Here is a 25,540-nt window from a genome sequence, read left to right on the forward strand (position 1 = left end):
TAGAGATGAAGTGGGCAAAGTTGAGATATATTAAGATAGAAATTACACTGTATAGGGTTTGCTGATGGATTAAAGGTGCATGCGTGTGTGAGGGGGCTGGAGATGAGATTATCATAATGTGACGTCTAGGTTTTGGCTTAAATGGGTGTAAGAAGATGGTTCCATTTATTGAGATGAGGATGGAGATCGGATTTCAATAACTGTTACCTTCCTCTTTGCCTGCCTCTCCTCATCCCCAACTCCCCGTTTGGAATATCAGATGAGCGCAAAAAGCTTTAAAGAGATGCTCCAAAAGTTTTGTGACACATGTAATTTTTAAAGAAAATTTACATTTACATTTTGAGTGAAGTCAACCTTGGAAAACCATCTAGAATAGTAGGGGAAGACATTAATAAGTTGCGCTTGAAAAGGGGGGAGGGCACTCATCAAACTTGCTAAGGGGACAAACAGTTAAAGTGTTCTTCACACATTATCAAGATTGATTAATTTAATCAAGTTGGGATTGTATCTAAACCTCTATTTAAATTGGGCCTTATTCTTGGCCCCTCCCTTTTTGGTTTGCTTGTAAAAACCAGCAATCACATCTCTTCCAGTATTGTTTCGAGCCAGGTGGACGGGCAAACTCAGAGAGAGAGTCTCCAGGTTCCAGGCACTGCCTCCACTTCTGAAAGGTAATTTCTGCTATTTATTTTTATCCTATATTATTATATGTTTTATGGAGGGTTTAAAATGGTGAGATGAATTGAGTGGGATCACGAAACTTAGAAAAGAGAGAAGTGTGGGGTTTCCTGGAGTTGTTAGAGATCCCTACTTAATTTAGTGCATTCAGTCGTGTTAAAAGGGCTGTCCTGGTTCCTTCTCAAATGTCCTTTGTAGTTTGCAAAAGCTGGCAGGTTTGCCTAACTTTTTCATTTTCTTTTCCTGCTAACTCCTCACTGCAGTTTTTCAGGTTTTCTTGCTCTGAACACTGAATTCTTTTAAGTCGAGTATCTGTGTTGGCTTCATTTCAGCTCCAGGGACTTACATACAGTTTCCAAATCGTTTTTCTGTAATAGTTCCACAGTAAAATGAATACTTGCGAAATAAGAAGATCGTATTGTGTTGTTCTTCTAATTAAGGCTAAGTCTCAAAAGATGATTCCAATAAATGTTAAATATAGCAAATGAGAAGGGTTTTTTGTTTTGTTATTAGATCTGAGACTGCTGTGGCAGGCAGGATCTGGAGAGAAAAATCAGAAGTTAGCTGAACGAAGAGGTCTCATCTCACTAGGATTAAATCAGAGATAATGGTGCGATTTTGTAAGCGTACACTAGGAAATATATCTTAAGGAGGGCTGGTCTGTTTGGATAATTGTGAAAATGAGGTGTAGCTGATGTTTGTCACATTAGAAAGAGGTGAAGTGGGGCTTTTTCCCCCTTTCCCCGAGTAACATATGCAGAGCACCAGCTCACATTTGAAGGGACATTTCTGGTTCCATTCTTTCTTTGTGTTGCCTGCGTCTCTGCAGCACCTGACTCCTTGAGAGATAGTCTACCTAGGGGGTGATGGCAAAACAGGATTGCGTGTGGGTGGAGCTAAGTATACGTAGACCAACGTTCGATTTTCAATTTTCATTTCATACAATAATAATATGAGTTCTTAGCTTTTACTACAAAACAAAATATTTCAGTGTTCTCTTGTTACGTTTGAAGTTTCCATTTGTAATTGTTTTAACTATACATGCTTTCCAAATAAATCTTAAGTATGAGTCTCCACCTTCAAAAGGGAGATGTGTCTCAGAGAAACCCTTACAGCGAATTCAGATCCTCTTATGTCCATTTAAAAACGCAGTGTGTGTTTGCAACCCAGCGCTCAGTCACTGGCAGAATTTTGCAACGATTTCCCAGTTTTGTTGGCTCATCTCCAGGAATAAGGTTCTTTGTAATTCTTTGCTCAAACATAAGGATCACATATAAAACTCTTAGCAGATCGATCTGTTAATACAATTATCTTTCAATTTTAAAAGCTACAACATAATAAGGTTTTTTGGGGGCAGGGGGAGAGAGAAAACAGTGACTAACAAACCATATGATGCTATTATGCTAACAGTGGTAGCTTTGTGAGCGCATAGAGAAAAGAAAAGCACAACCGTTTTTTGCTCAGAAAATAATTCAGTAGCAACAAGGTCTGAGAGCCAGGAGCCTTACTGTTCTTAGTGAAACGATTATTTGTCAAAACATTTGATTGTTTTCCTATTCCTTCTGAAAAGTTTGGACTTTTCTTTTTTGCTCAATTTTGACACTAGGATTTTTAACTATCAGTGCTATTGTGTTTACAGCATTCAAGGTTTCAGAGTTCAAAGGTTATCCATTAACATGTAGAGTGAGGCTACCCTTATGTTAAGACTCAACCTGGTCCCATTTGTTCAGTTTCTTTGTTTTGTAGCCCTGCTCCAAGCCCTTTTGATAAGTTAAATGAAGTTTCTTGTTTATGAAGAGTATATTTTTGGACTGTGTTTTAGGATGTGGCTACTTACAAGGCTTTAACAAATATTTTAAAGAAAGGTATTCATCTTAACCTGAGAAAAGGAAAACTACTACTAGAAATGATCAATATCAGTGTACTTGAGTAAAAAAAGAGTGCTGGCCTAAGAGTCTACTTCTGGCACTGCTAATTAATTAAGTGTGAGTAAGTAATTGGTTCACTTCCTTTTTAAAAAAGACTAACCAGACCATATGTGGGGTTAGTAGTTAAATATAAAATGACAGCAAAACATCACACTTGGCAAATTCTTCCCCTTTGCTAAGAAGCTGTCTTTCAAATTCCATTTCCTATTTATTAAGGATTGCATTGCTCACTAGTGGAGCATTTATGTAGTGCTTCCCCCCACCCCCGGATTTATTAAATATATACTTTAAGTGCCTCTCTTGATGTTTTAAGTTTTTCCATTTTGGATACACCGAAGGCCAATAAAACAAATACTTGGCTATTTTGTTTATGGTGACTTGCATAGCGCCGTTTGTATTTGCATTCGTTTGCATCTTGGGGCAGAAAACTTGGTGGATGTGATTGTTGCTTCTCTGGTCCCTCCTTGGGGTGTACTTAAAATGGGGGAATAGCACAGGCCTTTGGAATCATCATCTTTTCTTTTTTTTTGTGAGCAAGGAAAAGAACAGTTGGGAAACTAAATGAGTTGGGCGTGGGGAGGAGGGGGCAAGGCTAGTTTTTTTTTTTTGTCCCCAGGTTAAGCCCGCTTCATCCACGTGGATTTCTATCAAAGCCAAGTGGATTCTTGGAACCTAGGCCAAGTTTAGAAATCTCAAGTTATAATAGCAGCACAAGCCCAGCGCTTTCAGAAAAACAGCAGCAATTAAAGGCTAGCTTTATGGAGGCACTAATTAAAAAAACATTTTAATCATCTTATCTCATCGACCTTCCTCACACTTGAAGAAAATCGGAAAGAATGGTGTTTGTGAACCGCCGCCTTCTAACCTACCCAAATGGGGGTGAAGGCTTTTTGTTTGTTGGAAATTCTGGATGATCCAGGAGTTCGGGCTACCAGCCCCTCCCCTCTCCTGGGCACACCTTGCAAGGAGGGGGAGGCGGCGAGGCAGAGGCCTGGATCTGCGCCTGCGCGCTGCCCTCGTGGCCCCCCCCCCCACCCCCGCCCTCCGCGTACCTGTCACTGGAACCGTCGGGGCGCGCGCGGGCCACGTTAAGCCGGATGGCGGGAGGCGGGGGTGTGGGGGCGGTGAAAGGCGCGCGCGCGCGCGGGAATCGCAGGGCGAGAACACGGAGTGCGCGCGCTCGTCCGCCGGCTCGCGTCCCGGGGGCGGAGTCCGCGGCGGTGGGCGGGGCAGGGGCGCGCCTGCGCGGGTCACGTGGGCCCGGGGCGGGGCCTCGGGGGCGGGGCCGCGCGGCCGGTGAGGCAGGGGGCGGGGCGTCTCCGAGCGCCTGGGCCGAGGGAGGGCGCAACAGCTGCTCCTGAGCACTTTCTGACCCAACAGTCCCCCTGCGCCGGACGCGCCGCGCCCCGGCGGCTCTAGGGACCCCCCGCGCCTGCACTGTCCCCGCGCGGACGAGTAGGGGGCGCCCGCGCCTTTGCCCCCCGTGCGCACCCCCGCCCCGCTCACCTTAGCCCCGCGCCCGAGGTGAGCCCGGCCCCCAAATCCTCCGGGCGGGGGTGGGGTGGGGTGGGGGTGAGGGGCGCTCCTCTGGGGGGGCTTCAAGGCGCGAGGCCCCGAGGCGCCCCGGGGGATGGCTGCGCCCCGCGCCCAGTGGCGCCCGGCTCTTTGGGGGGCCGGTGCGGGCGCGGAATCGGGAGGTGTCCGCACAAAAGGCCGAGAGCAACTCCCCGTCGCCTCCCCTCCCTCCGCCGTCCCCGCCCCCTCCCCTCCGCGCCCGCTCCTCCTCATTCAAACCCCGGCTCGCTCGTGTGGTGTCAGTTCAGTCCCGGCCGCCGCCGAGCGAGGAAATGGCCGAGGAGCCGGAGCCGCAGGTAAAGGGGGCGCGCCCCCGCCCGCGCCGGGGGGCGCCCCGCCTCGCCCCCCGCGCCCGCCCCGAGTCTCCTGCGCCGCGCCTCGCCCCCTCCCCGGGGGCCCGCCGCCCCGCCCGGCCCCCAGCCCACTCCCCATCCCGCCCCTCGAGGGCGCCCCCTCCCCAGCGGCTGCGAGGCGGCGCCGGGCCAGCCCGGTGTGCACAGGGCTGTGCCGTCACACTCACTCCTGAAGCGGGCTGGCGGGGGGCGGGGAGTCCCCCTCCGGGTCGGGGCGGGGGGAGCGTGGTGCGTGGGGGCTGTTCCTGAAAAGTTGGGTGGCTCCGCCGGGCAGGTCTCCCGGTTTGCGGGCTCGGCGGTGGGGGCGAGCGGAGGGGAGGGGGCCGGCGCGGGGTCCCCTGCGATGGCCCGGGAGGGGCCGGGGCAAGTTGGAAACAGCCAAAACAATGCGTCCTAACAGGCGTCCCCCGCAAACAATGGCCGGGACCGTCCACACGGGCCGGGCGGAGGGCGCGTCCATAGGGGTCGAGGGAGGGGCTCGGCCTCGCCGCGGACCCCGACGCGCACCGCGGGCAGCCCCCCGGGCTCCCCCAGATCCGGCCCCGGGAGTCCCGGTCTTCTGTCCATCCCTGAGCGGGCGGTGCACGGGGCTGCGTTTCCTGGATGTGTGTGATAAGGTGTCTCCCCCCCCTTTAATTTTCAAGATTTTTTTCTTTTTAACTTTTTAAATAACCCTTAGACGCTCACAGAATCTCTTTATACCTCTCGAGACCCAGAGCCAGCTGGAAGCAGAACTAGGAACTCTAAAGGGCAGGAGGGATTGAAATGTTAGCCTAAAAGTGTTGCTTTCTTTCTTTCTTTTTTTTAAAAGGGAAGTTTCTGCCAGGAGGCGCTGAGTGGCGAAACCGCGCAGTTTCAGACGTAGAGCCCTCTTCACTCTTGATTTGCCCCAAAATGCGAGCGGCACGGGATGGGGAGGGGCGGGGAGGGCGCTGCTGGGGGCCCAGGAGGCCAGATTTGGGGCGGCCTGGGCGGTCCTGCTCCGAGGGGGCAAGACCCGGCCTGCGGGGTGTGCGGGCCGGTACCTGCGCCCTGGGGATCGAGACGGGCGTGCAGGTCCCGGATTGGAACCCACATTTTAGGATTCAGGGTAGGGCCACCGAGGACGGGAAGCCGCACTCTTGGGCGGGTGGGGTGGGGTGGGGGTGGGGTGGGCAGGCGGGGAGTTCTCCCGCAAGGTTGAGTTACAGGAGCCGGAAAGAGGCACCAGTGGCCACTTCTGAGACCCCAGTAGCCAGTTCAAACTTGGAGCAGCAGAAACTTTCTTTTTTTTTTTTTTTTTTCCTCTTGTGTTTTATTTTCCAAGAACAGGATAGTCACTTCACAGTTGAAGGCATTGGTGTGTTCTGTTCCCCCTTGAAATTCCTTGAGCCTCAATTTATCTTTCCGAATCAGCCTATAGGGCTTGAAGCGTCGAACATTCCTAAACGTGGATTAGATAGATGGCGGTTGCAGTGGTCCTTCGGCCAGTTTGGGGTCGTGTGGTATTGACCACTGTGCATACTACAGCCTAGCTGGTTTTCTAGATCGTTTGGAACCATTAAGCTGTATGTTTTAAGAAGCCTAGGTCTGATTTAGTTCAGGTTGATTCAATTATGTCTTCATCGCTTTTGAGTTGGTTGAATGAGTTGACATGAGATTAAGCTCAACAAAAGAAAAGGCCGGGTAACAACAGCTGCCGGCCAGGCCTGGCCCCTAGGTAGGGGTCTGAGGAGGCCTTTCACCTTCTCTTTTGTATGTGTCAAGGAGGACATTGAAAATATTTTCTTACTGTACTTTCCCTCCCCTGGGATGGGTGGACTGCCTTGATTAATAACAAATAAGGCTTAAAATACTAAATTTTATCATACTTTGAGAATGAGGAATAGATCTAGCGTTTCTAAAAAGACTTCAGTGTCTGTAGTGACAAGTGTAGAGTAATAACCTAATTACTTTTTGTCTGAAAAATGTAACAGTCAAACCACTAGTTTGTGCTTGCTTAGTTAATGTGTGCTGAGAACTTTTAAGGTGTGTCCTTAATGGTAGATGACTTTTTCTGAGAAGTCATGTTTATTTTAGATACTGTTTTGTTCAGTATTCCAAAGACTGTAGTGGTGTGTGTGTTTTTTTAATCCTGGTGTTTTAGTCGAAGCCACCCCCCCCCCACCATTGCTGCCATTTTTAAGCAGTTATGTAAGTATTAAATTCAAGAGGCAGTGACTTATTTAAAAATTTAGAAGTCAGTGGCTACAACACAAATTTATAATTTATTTGACTTGTTAGAATAGGGTCAATCATCTGATTGTGTGGAATTTTAATGATTTGATGGGAAGTAGAAGGCTGCTCCTTTAGAATTGCACATTGATTTGCATGCTGGAGCAGGAAGTGGAGGAAAAGATTATGACTTGACTAGGTAGAGGACACACTTCTTTTGTGTCCAGGTTCTTTCAATCCTTTTATCTAAACAGCACCTTCTAACACTTTGTGTTTGACCTTTGCTGTTTTTTAATAACTTGTGAGATCGAAGTTTAGCAGTTGTCCTGGGTTCATATTATTCCCTTTCACTTCTTAATCAAAAAAAGGAACTAATACACCACTTAGATAAAACTTGTAGAAAGTATTTTCCCCCTTCGCCCTGAAGGATCTATTTAGATAACAGCTTGATTTTTTTTTTTTTTTTTTCCCCAGGTAGTAGGGGAGGAGTGGAGGTTTTGACTTTGCCTTACCCTAAGGTGGAGGAACATTTGCATTCTCTTTGTAATCCTCCATTTTTGGCAGGGAAACTTCAGGAGCAATAGCAGCCTCTGTTTTTCTTGCAGTGGTCCTTTTAAAGAAGAAATCTGAAAATAAGACTTAATCAAGTCACTTAGAAACTGATGAAATAATTAAGGAATATGATGGCCTGGCAAGGACAGAGCCACTCCATCTCCTCATTTCAGATAACTGCTAATCACTTTTCTCTCTTTTAACCACATTTATGATGAAATGGCATGTTTCTGCCACAGCGGGGGTACCTTTCCCCAACCCGGTAGCACTCTTAATTCTGAAACGCTTGATTAGAGCCTCAGGGGTCCCAAAAGATGTGCTGTTTTCCCACTTTATAAAATTACATTCTTTTCTCACAGTTGTCTAAAACATGATATTGGTTGATAAGAACTTTTGAGTAGTTGTAATGACTCTTGACTGCCTGTAATCTACTACTTTAAAAAAAGATAGACTTCTGACTCTTAGGACCAGAAATGATTGGACGTTTTTTTATGTTTTACATGAAGCTTTGTTTCCATTTGCTCAAAAAATTTTTTGGTTCAGATTGTTCCATCTCATGTATTCCAGTATGGCCTGTGTGTGAGGGTTTTTGAGGTTACTGCCTGTGTTGTAAGTGGTTCATTCCTAATTTGCTATTTCAGTTTAATCCCATAGCAGTATGCTTAATAAACGAATTGTAAGGTGAAGCCAGAGTACTGAGCAATGGCTATATATTTTCAAGTTTTAGAAGTATAGAGTAGGAATGGAAACTATGAGACAGTTGTATAAACTGATGAGTATTCCAATAGAATAAAATAAATGGAATGAGGTTTTAAAGTAAATGACTGCAATTGGAATATATAGAATAGTTTTGAAATTAACTGAGGTATTACAAAATAAAAACCTAGAAGGTATTTACAGAACAGCTACTGAACTGGAATTAAAGGAATCCCAGTCATATTAAATATTCTGAATAGTGAAGGGTTTAGTTATAGCGTGTAAATTAAACTCGTGACAGTGGAAGAGTCTTGGTTTGTACACCCCATCTCCAGATTTTGGGGGGAGGGGTGTTGACTCGTTTAAATGCACGTGGAAGAAAGAATGAATTACACAAAAACAGCAGGAAATTTCTTAAATTCTATTGAGGGAAGCTTGATCATTATAACTTAATGGCCTCATTTTGGGCGCAGTATAAAAACTTTCCTGAAATGCTGGCTTTTAGGAATAAGGTGGTCTAGGTTGTTTTTCTCCAACTGATAAAGTAGTTAGGCAAATTTGCAGTGGTATGTGGGGCACAGGATTTTGAATTGAGACCATGAGGGCAGATAGAAATCTGACTTTGAGGAAGTGGAAGGAGTAGGACCATTCTTTCCTAAAATCTGCAGCTCTTGAGGAGCCAGCTCAGTTCTTGTATAAATCTATCTTCCAGATAAATCCAGGGGCAGCCCCTGTCAGCCAGCTGCCATCACAAATTGCCCTTTTATGCTTACCATTGGAATGCTTATTAAAAAACTTTACATTTGAACACTTGTTGGCTGACTGTTCTTAACATCCCCATTACTTCCTGCCCAGGGTAACAACATTATTGAGTTACTGGAAATTTGGGGCCAGTTTGGTAATTTTATGATAAAGTTGAGAAATAAAATTACTAAACCTGAAAAGACAGCTGAGTAAGTTGTATGAGAGAATTAGTGTAATTCCTTAGCCTTTGTTCTTAGTCTTTACCAAAGTTGTTCTAGACCTACACATTCCTCCATTTCATAGAGAAAAGATGTCTTGGAGTCAGAGGCTAGTGTTTTGATGGGTTTGTGTGGTGTTTTGTGTTAGAGTTCATTAGTTTCCAGTCTCAGGAAACCTTTTGAGTTTAAAACAGTTATATGGACTGAGAGTCCGGGTAGGTTTTGTTCTTGAATCACCATTAGGAGAAGTACTTATTTCTGTTTTTCCTACCTGTATCAAATCAGGATAACTTCAAAACAGTTCAGTTATACCAGAATTTTTATTTTAAATCAATGGATAAGTTTTTTTCAGTTCAGTATAGAAATCTACTGAACAGTGACTCTTAGTGTATTAATTGAGAGAACACTTTTTTTTTTTCTTAATTTTGAAAGCAAATAGGTGACTTGAAAGGGCCAGCCGTACAACTTTAGTATTTACTCAACACAGTAAAGGGGAGGGGGTATTATATATATATACACACATATATATATATATGTGTATATATATATAATACATATAAGGCAAGACAGGCCTTGCCCATGTTTATATTTAATCTGAAGTTAGTTAAATTGGGTCTAATTAGGAACACTCATTTGGCCTTGTGGAAAAAGAGGTGTAGTTGTGTAGGGTAGTGGTGTGTAATGGTTATAGTTATTTGTATATCTATCTATCTATATATATATATATACACAGTTATTTGTGTGTGCATAGGCACATTCATTGTTTTCTTTGTAGAGAGTTAAAGAATACAGTTAAGGATAGAATAGTTTATGTTTTTAGTTTGCTGAAACCTCTCTTTCTCTCTCTCTGGTAAAGTTAGTGCTGTCTAAAGTCCTTTCAAAATATTTAAGGTAGTACTGGTTAAGTAGTAATATTAGAAACTCATGGATAGCAGTGCTTAATCTTAATTAAAATTCTCTTTTTATTCATTTCCCTTATAGTTCTCTTTTTCAGGTCCAGATGAAATTTTTAAAAGCCGGTTTACAGACCACAGTATCTGTTAATATTGATTCTCATATTGAAACTAAAACTAATATGTGGTGCTTTAAGTTCAAACTAAGATCCTTTAACTGGCCTCAACTGATCTGGAATGAATCAGGCTAAGTTTTTGATCATGACACTCAAATATGCTAATATGATTATATTTTTATGGTACTTGAATCCTGCGTAGAACTGAGCTCACACTTACATACAGTTTCAAGAAAATGAGACTGTGTCCTGTAGGATCTTCCCAAACTCTGCCTTTGAACAGTCATTTGCTTTTGAATAGGTTAGGTTGTAATGTTGACTATAAACTTTGAATATTTTAATCTTTGTCTTTCGCTTTTAAGCACCCACAGCTATATTAGGAAACTTGGGTTGACCATTTAGCTCCTGGGTCTGAGCTTGGTGATTTCCTTGAAATTGTGTCGAAGGGTTTAAAGTTACAGGTTTTGATTGATTGCTACTGTAGATTACTTTGTCCAGTTCTCTTCACTTGTCAGATGAAGAAAAAAATAGTATGTGTAAACTATAGAAGGAAAATTTATAGAAAAACTGTTAAGTTTCATAACCAGATCTTGGAGATAATTTTGCAGTTTAAAGGATACAAATGAGTTGGCCAGAGACTAGCAGTTTAGGTTGAATGTTTTAATGATCATTTATTTGGACACTTAAGTAACTTAGGGGAAAAAGTAGATTTGCAGGAATACTGCAAATTACTTGGCTATAAATAGAATTTTTATGAGTTTTTGACAGTTTTGGAGGACTTTGAATACTTTATTGCTCCATACTGTGGTAATAAATATTCCATATCAAGAGATGTAAGATAACCTGTTCAGCTAAGTAGAGATGTGCTGTCTCTAAAGGGTAACAGTTTGAGTACATCTGTACATAAAGAACTGTATTTGCAGGTCACCACAGCTGTCAGCAAGGTGGCGTTTGCCTCTAATTTGATGTGCTCGAGCACAAACTATTGTGCTTTTTATGAAGCATTGTAAAATGTGTGATATTCGCTAATTTCAAGATCTACAGGTAGTAGCAGAATTCACAGTAGCTTGACTCGCAAATGAACGTCTACTGTTTTTCAAAAACAAGAAATGACCTAAAGAACATTGGACTTACACTTCAGACAGTTATAGCAATATGGTTTCTACTTTTTTCCCCCAAAGATTATGTTGTGATAAATTAAAAAAAAAAACAAAGTCTCTACTTAAAGTAATCACAATATAAATTAAGCCCTAGTATTCTCTCAAAATATAAGGTTATACTGAATAACCTCTTGCCTTAGGTGCCTTGGGGTGTATGGCTGAAGGTTAATTGCTGTCATCTACCTGAGTAAAGGTTTAATTGTTTTTTAAACATTGAAAAACACTTTTGCAAAGTGCCTTTCAGTAAACTTAGTGTGTTCAGAAGGCTCACTTTTCTGCAAACTAAAAGCACTTAGCCGGTAGGTGTTGGATTATCATATCCTCCTCCTTCCCCCTCCAGTTCTTTGTCAAGACAGAAAATTTACTTTACCAGCGGTGCCATGGGTGTCCTGTTGGCCTTGTGGGCACTGCATTTAGGAAGCTGAAGGTTCTGGGAAGGCTGCGTATGTGTCCACACACTTCACTGGATTGGAATTGTGACTCGTTATTATCAGTAATTAGATTAGAATGTCTTTTTCATAAGTTCTGTTATTAAAATATTATTACAATCACTCTCAAGATTTTTGGTATTTGTTTAGCAGAGTGTTTTTAAGCAATGTAGATAATTGATTTATAGTGTAAGGAAGTCTTTAGTCTACATCCATTCTAGTTTCTAAGGCAAAAGTTGAGGGCATTGCTATCAGATTTCCTAGCAGACCGCATTTTTGTTTTGTTGGGTCAATAAGGAGAGTGGTGATAAATCCAAGTGATGCAGTTTTGCCTGTGCTGGTCACCTTTATGGTATGATTAAATATGATTCATTTTTTTATTACACTCTTGAAAGTGCAGAGAATGGTAATTAGGTGGCAGCCATAGATAGCCCTGTAGAAGTTTTGATGAACATTCAAGTTAATTTTAATGTCAGATCAGTTACATTTGGTGACTGAGGCCAGAGATATGCCTGCAGATTCTACACCTGTACTGATTGTGTAGTATTTGTGCATTTATTCACCAGGGGTTGACTGAGGGCCTGCCCTGTGCTAGGGACCCCTTTAGGCACTGGGGGGCAGTGGTGAACAAGGCTGACAGGGTCTCTGCTCCTAGGATCTGGCTAGGGTTTTCATGTCTTTTGGATGAGTAGTAATGAGTGCTGTGACCCAAGGTAGTCTAGTGCCCAGGACAGTTGGGCACAGTTGATGACGACCAGAATCTGTCCCAGAAGCTTCCCTGGAGGAAGAAGTGCTTCAGTTTTGCCTGGGAGGGTCTTCTTCCCCATCTGACCACACAGGAAGACTCCCTGGCCTACGACATCCCTCTCTTCATCTTCAGGCCTCCATCCTGTTCACCCTCCTGGGCAAAACCAAAGCTCTTCGTTCTCCTAAGGTGATTTTCCACTGTGCCTCCTTTCCCAGTCCTTTGGGTCTTGGGTTAGAATCTTATGATGACTTAACCCAGAGATTTGAACATTTCACAGATAAAAATTGAAGCTAAACTCTTTCTAAGACAGGCATTTCCAGTACATGTTGTTTCCCCGGGGTGGGAAATAATAGGGATGTACCCACATCATGTTTCTAATCCAGAGATTGAGTTTAGGGTTAACGTTTTTGTGGGAAAGATTATTTCTAGAAAAGTGGAGTTCCCCCAAATTTAAAAATGTCGCAAACTAGTCAAATTTCTAAGAAAAAAAAAATAATAATGTTGAGGTCTGATGTAGGGGACTAACTTTGATTTTGCCAAATTAGGACATTAAAAAAACCCTCAAATATACTATTTGCTATTGCTACTCTTTCCTTTTTTTAAAAAGGATATTTTGGCACCAAAAAGTAGAAAGGACCTCAAATGAAGGACAATTTTTATGCAAATTGAAATTAATCCATGTGGCTTTGTGTAGAACTCATTGAGTTGTTGCTCTATTCCTCGTTTAGCTGTTGGCCAGTGAAAACAGTGCTGTCAGAGTTGGATAACTGCTTTTCTAGAATATTTGCTGTTAATTTCTTCAGTTAAAATATTACTCAAGACACTGGCATTCAATAAATATTTGTTGAATGAGTGAATGACTACATAGGAACTTAAATTATCAGTCACATATCCAAATATCATTTAATATCTTAGCATAGTCCTTAAATATTCTTTTGAGTGTCTATCTGTAAATGTACCCCCAGAACCATAGAATTTTGGAACTCTGAGGGTGATGCTGTAATTTAACTGTCTACATTGAGACAGAGAAAGATGAGGTATGTGGTGGTGACTTTATTTTTTTATTTTTACTTTTTTGTGAGGAAAATCAGCCCTGAGCTAACATATGATACCAATCCTCCTTTTTTTTTTTTTTTCCCACTGAGGAAGACTGGCCCTGAGCTAACATCCGAGCCCATCTTCCTCTACTTTACATGGGACGCCACCACAGCACAGCCTGACAAACAGTGTGTCGGTGCGCGCCCGGGATCCGAACCCCGGGCCATGGCAGCGGAGTGTGTGCACTTAACCGCTGCGCCATGTGGTGGTGACTTTAAGGTGTGACGCAGCTGGGACTAGAACTCAGGTCTCTCGAGTGCTCTGTTATGTCCCACCAAGCTGGTAGGTAGCCCATGTGCTTATCCTCCATTGTGACTGCAACAAAAGACTGAGAAATTAAGATAACACACTTCAGTACATTCTTTCTTTACCCTAATCTTTGATCTGCAGTTTTATTTAGAAAAGCTTAAAGATCTAGTTTTTCAAAAGATAAGAAGTAGTATGAGAATTTTTTTTGTGAGTTTAAAGAAGGGGAAGAAAATGTTTCCTCCTCTTCTCTGAGCCTGCAGGCTCTTGCTCTTTGAGGAAGTGGAGAGAAGGAAAGTAAAGTTGTGTGTGTTTTTTAACGTTGACTGTGATGGGAGTAGTTTGCATGTCTTTTTGTTTTCTTGGCTGGAATTAACTGACTTCAGTTAAAGTAGTTGGGACTGTTTAAAAACAATTCCTAGGCTTGCCATAAAGGTGGAGGGTATTGCCTTCAGAGGTTAATTCTTCTCCAAGAGTGAAAATTAGCTTCTAATTCAGAGCCTGCAGAGCTAAGTAAAGTAATCCATTTTTCACCTGGCCAAGGCATAGTGTGAAAGGTGGATTAAAAAATGAGAGGGTCCATTTTCTGATTAAAGACTAAGCCATGTTGAATCAGCTGTGTTGTGGATTTTATTTTAGATGAGTGTATTCACAAAGTAGCTTTGTGTCTATACTTCCTTATTTATTGCTTAGACAAGGAAGCCCTACCCAACGTTTGTCGAAGGCAGAAAGTTGTTAAAAGAAAACTGGAATTTGGGCAGTGGGTGGAGGTTTAGAATATCCAGTGAACCAGTGTATGTCAGGGTTCCCCTTGGCCAAGCTGAGCTCCCGTTCTGAGGTATTCCGTATTTCCTGAGTGAGGAAAGGTTCCTGTTTTTGTGTGCTTATGTTGTTGACCTGTGTGTGTGTAATATTTGAATGTGCTTTTAGGCATTTGCGTTTCTTGTGTGTGTGTGTGTATATAAGACAGTTTGAAGCTCTGGCTGTTTATAAGGATACACGTGCATTTTAGTGGCTTAAAACATATTCGGCTGAATTGAACAATTTCTGTCCTGAAACTGTACATTTTAGATTTAAATCATTGAAGCACCATGTTTTGTTTCTTAACTGGATGAAATTCTAGCGATTGGATAAGTGTACTGATTGGATAAAATGCTAATGATTTAATTAACAAGCATGTTTAACAGGAAGCACTCTGTTAGTTAAAAGTGAAGCCGTTGGATTAAGTTCCTTCTCTGCTCCATGGAAAAGACCACTGTGAGTCATCCACACCGGCCTTCTCTGTTCTCTGACTGTAGCTAACCGTTGCTATTTTTTTTCCTCTAGGTTTTGGAAATCTCTTGTCTCCAGGTTGCTGGAATTGACTTCTTGCTCAACTGAGTCACTCACTCAATGGAGACAAAGAGAACTAAGGCTTTGTGCTGACTCATATTTGAATCAAAGCATTGAGGAGTCTGTCTGCCTTGTTTGTGGAGAGAACCAGTGATCATCTCTCCCACTGAGCTTCCTAAGACTTCTGAAGATAAGAAGTTGGAGGAATATACACTTTCTTTTGAACTTTTATAGCAAATATTTGCTCTAGTTTTGAAGCCCAGGGCTGCTGGGAGCGTGAGTGACAAGTCTTACAAGTGGCCTTATTCCAACTCCAGAAATTCCTCAGCCGGATTCTTATTTTGTATACAATCCTAACGTGACAGGCAACATGCCAACTCAGTCCCTCTTAGTGTATATGGACGGACCAGAAGTTATTGGCAATTCTCTTGGCACCCAAATGGAGATTGATGATGCCATGTCAATAAAAGCGAGTGCCACTGTTCCTTTCAGAGCTACCCAAGAGAAAAATATAATCCAGATAGAAGGGTATATGCCCTTGGACTGCATGTTTTGCAATCAGACCTTCACACATTCAGAAGACCTCAATAAACATGTCTTAATGCAGCATCGGCCTATCCTTTGTGAACCAGCAGTTTTGCGTGTTGAAGCAGAGTATCTTAGTCCTCTTGATAAAAGTCAAGTGAGAACAGAAGCGCCAAAGGAGAATAATTGCAAAGAAAATGAAGAATTTAGCTGTGAAGTATGTGGGCAGACATTTAGAGTTGCTTTTGATGTTGAGATCCACATGAAGAAACATAAGGACTCTTTCACTTACGGGTGTAACGTGTGTGGAAGAAGGTTCAAGGAGCCGTGGTTTCTTAAAAATCACATGCGAACACATACTGGCAAATCGGGGGCCAAGGGCAAACTGCAGCAGGGCTTGGAGAGTCCAGTCACAATCAACGAGGTCGTACAGGAACATGCAGCCGAGAGCATCTCGTCGCCTTACAAAATCTGCATGGTTTGTGGCTTCCTATTTCCAAATAAAGAAAGTCTAATTGATCACAGGAAGATGCACACCAAAGAGACTGCTTCCGGTACCAGCAACACACAAACAGACTCTCAGCAGGAGGGAATGCCATCTCCGGGGGAAGAGTTCCTGCAGTTTTTTAACTTAAGACCAAAATCTCACCCCGAAACCATGAAGAAGCCCGCAAAATGGATACCTCAGCTCGATCCGTTCACCACCTATCAGGCTTGGCAGCTGGCTACCAAAGGAAAAGTTGCCGTTTGCCGAGAAGTGAAGGAACAACCCGGGCAGGAAGGAAGCACTGACAATGACGATTCATGTTCAGAAAAAGAAGAGCTCGTCGAAATTTGGAACTCGAGTAAAAGCCATTCTGAAGGTTCTGGAAAGTCCAAAACAAGTAAAAGTGGTTGTACAGGCCTCTCACAAGATAAGGAGAAGCCTAGACACTCCAACGGTGAAGTGCCTTCCATGGATGCAGACCCCAAGTTATCTAGTAACAAAGAGAAGCCCACGCATTGCTTTGAATGTGGCAAAGCTTTCAGAACCTACCACCAGCTGGTCCTGCACTCAAGAGTACACAAGAAAGACAGGAGGACGGATGCCGAATCGCCAACCATGTCAGTCGATGGAAGGCAGCCTAGGACGTGTTCTCCAGACCTAACCACCACCCTGGATGAAAATGGAGCCATCGATCGTGAAGGTGGTTCTGAAGATGGATCTGAGGATGGACTTCCAGAAGGGCTCCATTTGGGTAAGCTGCTCCATTGCATGCTGTTCCCTCTTCTGTTCTCATCCCAGAGAACGCTGGCAGGTTGGGGGGGTTTGGAGAGCTGGGTTTGAGCCCAGGCTTTTTGGTACCACCCTGTTGTAAGTCACTTAACCTCTTAGGGCTTAATTTTCTCCTTTCTGTAACAATAGGATTGAGTTAAAAGGCCAATCAAGGTTTCTTCCTGTTCTGAAAATTTTGTGATTTTATATTTTGCTAACAAAGGACACTCATTATTTTATCTATTTACTTATTTTATTGAGGTCATAATAGTATATAACATTGTGAAATTTCAGTTGTACGTTATTATTTGTCAGTCACCATATAAATGCACCCCTTGGCCCCTTGAGGATACACGTTATTTTAACTTGTGCATCAGCCTAAAGCAGCGCTTCTTAACTGGGGCGATTTTCCCCCAGTGGACGTCGGGCAATGTCTGGAGATGTTTTTGGTTGTCATGATTGTGTTGCTGTGTGTGCTGTTGGCACCCAGTGGGTAGAGGCCAGGGATGCTGCTAAACACCCTACAATGCACAGGACAGCCCCACAACAGAGAATTATCTGGCCACAGTGTCAGTAGTGTCAAGCTTGAGAGACCCTGGCCTTCGCTTAAGTTTTTCTGGCCTTCCTGATCTTGTCTATAAAAACAAGTTATCCTTCTATGCAATGAGCTGCCCTTTCTGTCAAGGCCTAGCTCTCGTACATTTATTCCAAATGGATTTCTAGTGGTCACAAAAGGTACTGGGAGTGATTATCAACCACAGCAAGACTGTTATTGTTAGAGAAACCCTTTGGTGCTGCCTGGTTCCCTCTCCTCAATGTCTGTGGAACTAGTATTCATTAACAGTTAGCTCAGTAACTGAATTTTTTTGTGAGACACAGGGAATGTGAACACACCAAAGATGTTAAGAAATCTCATTTGCTCAGTCAAATTTTTAAGGTACTAATGGCATTTATAGGAGACGGAAACCGTCATGAAAGCTTACTGACATATTATTTCTTGAGTCCCAGTGGGCATCATCTAGGGCAAAGGATTCCACCTGTGGGCCAAGTCTTGCCCACCCTCACTTCAACCAGAGCTTCTCATGTCTATTTAATATTTTGTTTGAATAAAGGATTTTGCTGCTTGAAAACAGTTAAAAAACTCTCGCATTATCAACAAGTGAAAGATGAGAATGTGAATTAGTCTTAGAGAAATGTTATCATTTACAAATGTGGTCTTCGGTTGAAACACTTCTCCTTTCATTGTAACTTGATTGTTGATGTCTTCTGAGAACTCTGTGTGTGAGGCCCAAGATGAATTTGACCAGATAACACGTTGGACTCTTCGTCTTCTTAAGCCAGTGCCCAGTTCTTTTTCTGATCATGTGATGGATGTGAGAGCAGTAGTTTTCGTTTCAAATATTTAGAATGTTTCCTGGGACACAGGAAACTTAGCACTTAGTGAACTACAATCTTCAGTTTTCAGAAATCTAGAAAACACATTATGGTGTCTTAATGACATCATAAAAAAGGCTTTAAACACAGACCTCTAGTCTTCTAAGTGATTCCTATTAGTGTTAGTACTGTTCAGGGGTGTGCAGTAATGGGGAGATAATTAGGCCTGGGAGATGCCCCAGTACCCTCAAAGAAATGAAATGGCCACTCACATTCTGCCACTGGGTGGTGTGGGCAGAAGACTTGGTGGTCAGGCACGTAGAATACCTGGTAATGGCTGGGAGCACCACGTCTTGGGTTTAGTCTGGTTCTACCACTGTGTTGTTGATTACATGTTGCTTAACCTTTCTTTGCCCTGATTTCCCTGTTTGCAAAATTGGTTCACGACCCTTGTCTTCCACCCCTCAAGGATCATTTCAATAGCTTACTTATGAAAGGTTTGCAGTCTTTTAAAGAACAGCACTGTAAAGTCAAAGGTGATGCTGAAGAAGCAGGAACCAGGTAGATGTGGACATTTGATGGCCTTTGTGTTAAAACAAAGACATTTCACAACTTTTTGGATGTGATGCAACATACCATAAGTCCTGACACATAGCTGGAAGTAGGGAATTGCAATAAGGTGCAAGCCCAGCTATGAACTAGCTAGTTGGGTGTGACTGTCAGAAAGCTGGGCATTCTATGTTTAGGGAATTGATTTTCCTAAATTTATATTATGATATGCTCTTTTAGTCTAGATGTACCTTAGTGTTATTTACTATCAACCTGGCTTTTTCAGATTGACTTTTAAGAAGATCAAAAAGCAAAGTAAATAGTATATTTTATTTTCAACTTTTATAAATAAAGGTTTAGTAATAGTTGTTCATGTAAATTATTTTTTAAAGTCTTCATGATACCTTTTTAGGTCAAAGGTTGTTCCTGCTGTTTTAGAATGTCTGGAGGTGTAGAGGTGGATACATTTTCGTTTAGGCTGAGAGAATGTGCAGTCTGTCTCTGTTGTACCTGGAGGCTCACCGAGGTTTTCGTGTAAACTGCTTTTTAAAATCAGTAAGCTATAAATAATCTGGAATGAAAAATGTGGAAGGAGCAGGGGAAGAGGCCTTTTAGGTGGAACTAACAGTCTTCAAGGCAAAATGACCAGTTGAGTTACGCTGAATTTTGAGAGATGACCTGACTTCTGTTGTGGTCATACTGTAACGTATGTAATATGATAAGAGGAAGTTTATCTAGAACTTAAGTACTCGTTTTGGGGGAGCGGGTATCTTAACTGTAGCAGATCTAATTGTCTTTTGGAGGCTGGTGGTTGAGGCATCATCATCCTTTAATTAGTGTCCTAATGGACCTTTACTCTGTTGCACACAAGATACACTGACCTGATCATCCTGCGGAGATGGAAGTTTCAAGTTCAACGCATAGTCATTTGGGGACAGATTTTGGTTTGTCAGATATATTTTGCCCATGTGAGTGTCTGTGGACAGTACGATCTGCTTTCTGAAACGTTGCTAAATTTTGACAAACTTTCCTAGGTGATTGCCCAATGCCAGACTTCTTTTCTGTGAAGATTAAGTTGTGCTTGCTACCCTCTAGTGGTAACTTGTCTGATCTTGAGATAAAAAACGTATTTTTCCCTGGTGGTTGGGAAAATTGGCGATTTATGTTGGCTCTGTTTTCCAAATGACTTCTTCTGAAGAAGCTGGTTATTCCAGCCAGCATATGCAAGTCCAGCTCAGTTTGCCAGATCCTGCTCATCTCAGACATGTTGGGAGAACAGAAAGCCACCCATGCATTTCACCCTATTAAATCATCTTCTCTTGTGATTAAGGCAAAGAACTGAATCTTTAACAGCAAATTCTGCTATACTCAGGGAAAAAAAATGCACGCGTATTATAAAACTTCAATCTCAAAACAACATTTGGTGTGTTTTTGGCCTTTTTAGTTTACCCCAACACTAATATAAAAATTATTTTGTGCTTTCCAAAAATGCTTCTATCAAGAATATTTAAGTTAACTCGCCTGGTTCATGTACTTCAGCTGTCTTACATAAATGTTTTTGTTTCTGCTTTAAGATAAAAATGATGATGGAGGAAAAATAAAGCATCTTACATCCTCAAGAGAATGTAGTTATTGTGGAAAGTTTTTCCGTTCAAATTATTACCTCAATATTCATCTCAGAACGCATACAGGTAAGGAACTTAGTTTTCTTTAAAAGCATGTATTAGTTCAAAGAATTATGATGTAGTCCGTGTCTGATTATTTTTTTTGTTCAAATATTCTGCTAAGTCCTTGGAAGAGTTTAAGAATAAATGTGTAGTGTGCAGATTGCAGCTGTCATTTTAATTCTTTCAGTGTCATTGTAATGTGAACTGTTCATGTTTTGAAGTTAGTTTCTTATTTAGTTCCTGTATTCTGTATCCTGACTCATCTTATTAAAACCTCTTTAATATTTTTTAATGCCACAGCTTTTTTGTATGAACTTTTGTGATTTAGAATGAAATGAGAATATATTTAGTAGTCTTTTCCTTGGATTGTAGAAGCAGCTGGAATGTACATAGTGGTTTAGGAGGCTGTGTAGACTTGAATTTCATCTCTTCCGCTCACTAGCTGTGCAACGTTGGGCAGGTCATTTAACCTTTTGGCACCTTAGTTTTCTTAGCTATAAAAGTGGGATCATGATATTCACTTCTACAGGGCTGTTATGAAGATTAAATGAGATAAGTCTGAAGTATGCACCTTTATTTTTTTAATTAAAGACATATTCACATTTTCACATATTCATATAGTTTGGGTGGTAAAGCAGAGGACTCATGGGTAATCCCGGATGTGAAGATTAGTAGATAGAGATGGGAAAAGAGAGTCCTGTATTCTCTCTCTCTCAGATTCTTTTAGTTTCCAAAGATCTATTTTGATGCTTTTCAAAAACTTGTGTAAAGTAGTGACATTTCTTGTTTTAGGCGAAAAACCATACAAATGTGAATTTTGTGACTATGCTGCAGCCCAGAAGACCTCTCTGCGGTATCACCTGGAGAGACATCACAAGGACAAGCACATGGATATCGCCAGCGAAGTCAAGAATGAGGGGAAGAACCAGGAGACCGAAGAGGCACTGCTAACCGCTGACAGTGCGCAGACCAAAAATTTGAAAAGATTTTTTGATGGTGCCAAAGATGTTAAAGGCAGCCCACCGGCAAAGCAACTTAAGGGGATGGCCCCTGCCTTTCAGAATGTTCTGGGCAGCGCTGTCCTCTCGCCAGTCCACAAAGATACTCAGGATTTCCATAAAAATGCAACCGATGACAGTGCTGACAGAATGAGCAAAACTCCAGCCCCTGCTTACTTGGACGTGTTAAAAAAGAAATCAGCAGTTGAACCTCAGGCAAATAACCTTCTCCGTAGAGAAGAAGTGGGTGTTACTCCGCACGCAGACAGCAGTGCCCCCCACAATGTTGATGTTGGCCACAAAGAGAAGAAAGTGGAGATGGCAGCGGACTGCAAGTACAAGCCCAGCGCGGACTGTCAAGAAAAGCCTTTAAATTTGTCCCTGGGGGCTCTTCACAGTTGCCCAGCAATTTCTTTGAGTAAAAGTTTAATCCCAAGCATCACCTGCCCATTTTGTACCTTCAAGACATTCTATCCGGAGGTTTTAATGATGCACCAGAGACTGGAGCACAAATACAACCCCGACATTCACAAAAACTGTAGAAGCAAGTCTCTGCTCAGAAGTAGACGGACCGGGTGCCCACCGGCTTTACTGGGGAAAGATGTGCCTCCCTTGCTGAGTTTCCAGAAGCCCAAGGCCAAGCTTGCCTTCCCCGCGCAGCCCAAGTCCCTGCCGTCGGAGAAAGTGAGGCCGGGCCCCCCGGGCCCGGGCAAAGCCCCCGTGAGTGCGGGGCTGGACGCCAGCCCTCTGGCGGCCAGTGACCTGCAGGCCCACAGGCCCCAGCCGGGCGCCGGGGCGCGGCCGGCGGCGGAGGCGCTCCCCAGGGCGGGCGCCGCGGAGAAGGCCAGGAGGCCCGAGCCCAGGCCCAGGGCGCCCCCCGGGCCCGCGGAGACCCCCGCCCGGGACTGCTGCTGCGAGCCGCCGCCCAAGAGGCCGAGGGGCGCGCCGGGGCCCGCGGACGCCGAGCAGCCCGCGCCGCTCCCGCGCCGCGGCTTCGACCTCGCCAAGTACCACGTCGTGCGCGGCATCGCGTCGCTGCTGCCCCCCGAGTGTGTGTGCCCCCCGCCCGCCGCGCTGCCCCCCAAGCCGCGCTTCCTGGGCGCCGGGGAGGTGGAGTCGGTGGGCGTGCTGGCCGTGCCGAAGCCGCTGTACCCCTGCGGGCCGGCCGGCGGCCCCGCGCCCGGCCCCGCGCTGGAAGGTAGGGCCCCGCCAGCCCTGCGCCCCGGGGGCCGCGCTCCGTCCTGAGTGTGCAATTTCTCTCGTTTAGCGTGGCTGCCTGTGGGCTGGGGGTGGAAAGAAAGGTTGAGGACCAGAGTCTGATCCGTGCTTGTCCCCGCTGGGGCCATGTCGGGTGTCACTGAGGCCCGGAGAGGCCCGGCTCAGCTCCCTGCGCCGCGCTCTGCTGTCCTCCTTGGCACGTGTGTGGTGTGCCCACACTCGATCCCAGCCTCGCTTGGGAATTGGGGTTTGGGTGCTTCTGTCCGTGTCTCACCGCCCCTCCTGGACGCTGAACTCCTTCAGAGCAGGAGACGCCTCTGAGATAACTCAGAAGTGCACGCAGCCCTGTCTCATGCCGCTCCCAGCGGCTACAAGGGGGTGCCCAGTAAATACCGCAGGGAGACCCTTGACCTGTCAGGAGCAGGCAGTGTAAGAACTGCTGGTGAAACGATCTTGAGCAGTTTCCATAGTAGGACGTCTGGAGTTATACTGCTTGTTGAGCCTTTGTTAAATATTAAGGGAATTTTCAAAGCGATGTTGTTTCCCCATATATGTGAATTGTTATGCTTGTGGATTACTTTGGAGCTCTCTCCATGGAATGTTTTTAAAGCCCCTGCCTCCTCATGGCAGCATTTCGTAGAGGTGTCTGGCACATACAAGTGCACGTTGGAAGCTAGATCAGAGTGTCCTGGGGACCTGTCCCACTTGGCAAAGTGGATTAAACCACCACGCCTTCCTTTGTTAGATATAAACTCTGCGGGTTTCTGTTGCCCCAGGAGTCAAACCCGATTAAAACCTCTCAGTTTGTATTAATTTCAAATTAAAGATTCTGTGTGGTGACAACACTCTATCAAAGATAGCTTGATGCCAATTGATCTGGTAGAGATAGCGAATTAAAAAACAATTGCTTTCACACACTCCAGTGAATTTTATAAAAATTGTGATGAAACAATAATTTTTGCTGCCTTTTGATTAAAAGCGTCCATTTTCCCCCTACGGTGCTTAAAATGGACATGCGTCAAAATTTGGTCTCTACTTGAAGAGAAAAGGCTTTGTGTTGCAAGTGAAATCCTTTTTTGAATTGGTATTTTTTCTCTTCTTCCACTTAGTTTTGGTTTATGATGCATATAAGTTCAAAATATTTTACGCTATTTTCTTTTGTCTTTTTAACTCTTAGTAATGACAACCCTAGTACTTAAATAATTTTAGCTTTAGTGACTTAAAGTTCTGTGCTGACAAATGTCTTCAGGGAACTTAGAAACACTGCAGCTATAACTTCACAACGTGGATGCTGCTTGGGTTCTGATCACAATATTGGTTAGGAATTTTGAAAATTGACCCCTAACAACCCACACCTGTCTTACCTAATTGCTTGAACTTAATTCTGAATGCCCTTTTACACTTTTTTTTTCAACCAGGAAAAAGGCCTGTGTCGTATCAACACTTATCTAGCAGCATGCTACAGAAGAGAAACTATGAGAATTTTATGGGGAATGCACATTATCGACCAAATGACAAAAAAACTTGATTTCCTATTTTGGGGAAAGAAAGAAAGGTGAGCATATATAATGTATTGATTTTATTTAATTGAAAATAAACCATTTAGCTTATCCAGTATAATATAATGTAAAATTGCTTTTAATTTTAAATTTTATTTTTTTTTAGGTGTTTAAAAACTTAAGAGTGCTCAGGATAAAAATAATAATAGCAACTGGAATTTTCTAAGCATTTATTTTGTGACAGGCACTGAACGAAGCGTTTTATAAAGATGACCTCATTTAATCCTTATAAGCAAGGGGCATTAGGTCAGGGATTAGCAAACGATCCTCTGTTTTTGTCAGTCAAGTTTTATTGGCATAGAGCCATGTCTGTTCATTTACGTCTTGTCTATGGCTGTTTCCGGGCTACTACGAGAGCAGAGTTGGGTAGTTGTAACAGGGACCTTGTGATCTGCAAAGCTGAAAATATTTACTATCGGGCCCTTTACAGAAAAAATTTTCTGACCCCTGGGTTGGGTGGTCCTGTGCACACTTCCCGGATGAAGAGACCGACTTGAATTACGTTACTTGCCTGACGCCCCATTTTGCCTGGTTTTTGTCCTAGGTCTGCGCCATCCTGTGTCCCAATCCTCAAGATTAAGAGCTTGTTCAAAGGCTTTGTAAATCTTGATCTGTTCGGGGAGGGATGGGGACAGGAGCAAGTAGAAGGATGATTTTGACTTTTTGGTTCACGTGGCAGATGTGTCTAGCTGTAGAGTAACTGCAGAACACCCAGTTGTACGCACCTTTGTTTAGTTTATTCAAGTTTGGGCAGCGACTGTGATGTCTGTGTAAGAGTTACACTAGGATTCCTTTAACAGTAAATTGAAGGGAATGGTTGGAGCTCATGGGCAGAATTTACTTCTCTTTCAGATAACTCTTGTCCTGCCAGACCACACCATGTACTCATGGAGCAGCTCTTTTTTTTTTTTTTTTTGGTGAGGTAAATCAGCCCTGAGCTAACATCCATGCTAATCCTCCTCTTTTTGCTGAGGAAGACTGGCTCTGAGCTAACATCTATTGCCAATCCTCCTCCCCTTTTCTCCCCCAAAGCCCCAGTAGATAGTTGTATGTCATAGTTGCACATCCTTCTAGTTGCTGTATGTGGGACGCGGCCTCAGCATGGCCGGAGAAGCGGTGTGTCGGTGCGCGCTCAGGATCCGAACCCGGGCCGCCAGTAGCGGAGTGAGCGCACTTAACCGCTAAGCCACGGGGCCGGCCCCATGGAGCAGGCTCTTGACTGAGTGCCCACTAGATCTAGATACAGAGATGAAAAGATGCTCACGGTCCAGGGCAGAATTTCTCCTTCCTGTTTTCACGGGACACACGTGGGGCTCATAAGCCTTATGCAGTTCTGCCTTCTTCCCTCCCACTCAGATATGAGAGGGAGCAAAGTGTCATCACAGCAATGAGATTAAATCCACTCTCCAGGGCCGGCCCCGTGGCTTAGCGGTTAAG

The 25,540-nt window shown here is 43.7% G+C and overlaps 1 protein-coding gene across 3 annotated transcripts; it reads left to right on the plus strand.

The window, feature by feature from the left end:
- The first annotated feature begins 505 nt into the window (after positions 1-505).
- On the plus strand, positions 506-24,165 carry ZNF217 (zinc finger protein 217). Of its 3 annotated transcripts, none has more exons than XM_058562449.1 (5): positions 506-671; positions 14,953-16,721; positions 20,236-20,352; positions 21,121-22,524; positions 23,963-24,165. In XM_058562449.1, exons 2-5 carry the CDS (start codon positions 15,329-15,331, stop codon positions 24,070-24,072), a joined length of 3,024 nt encoding a protein of 1,007 aa, XP_058418432.1. In that variant the 5' UTR covers positions 506-671; positions 14,953-15,328; the 3' UTR covers positions 24,073-24,165. The 3 variants fall into 3 exon arrangements, with proteins under 3 accessions (XP_058418432.1, XP_058418434.1, XP_058418433.1); XM_058562451.1 differs by lacking the exon at positions 506-671 and adding an exon at positions 4,061-4,130; XM_058562450.1 differs by lacking the exon at positions 506-671 and adding an exon at positions 4,405-4,477.
- The last annotated feature ends 1,375 nt before the right edge of the window (positions 24,166-25,540 follow it).

Source organism: Diceros bicornis, chromosome 19 (genome assembly GCF_020826845.1).
Source record: "Diceros bicornis minor isolate mBicDic1 chromosome 19, mDicBic1.mat.cur, whole genome shotgun sequence".
Taxonomy (NCBI): Eukaryota; Metazoa; Chordata; class Mammalia; order Perissodactyla; family Rhinocerotidae; genus Diceros; species Diceros bicornis.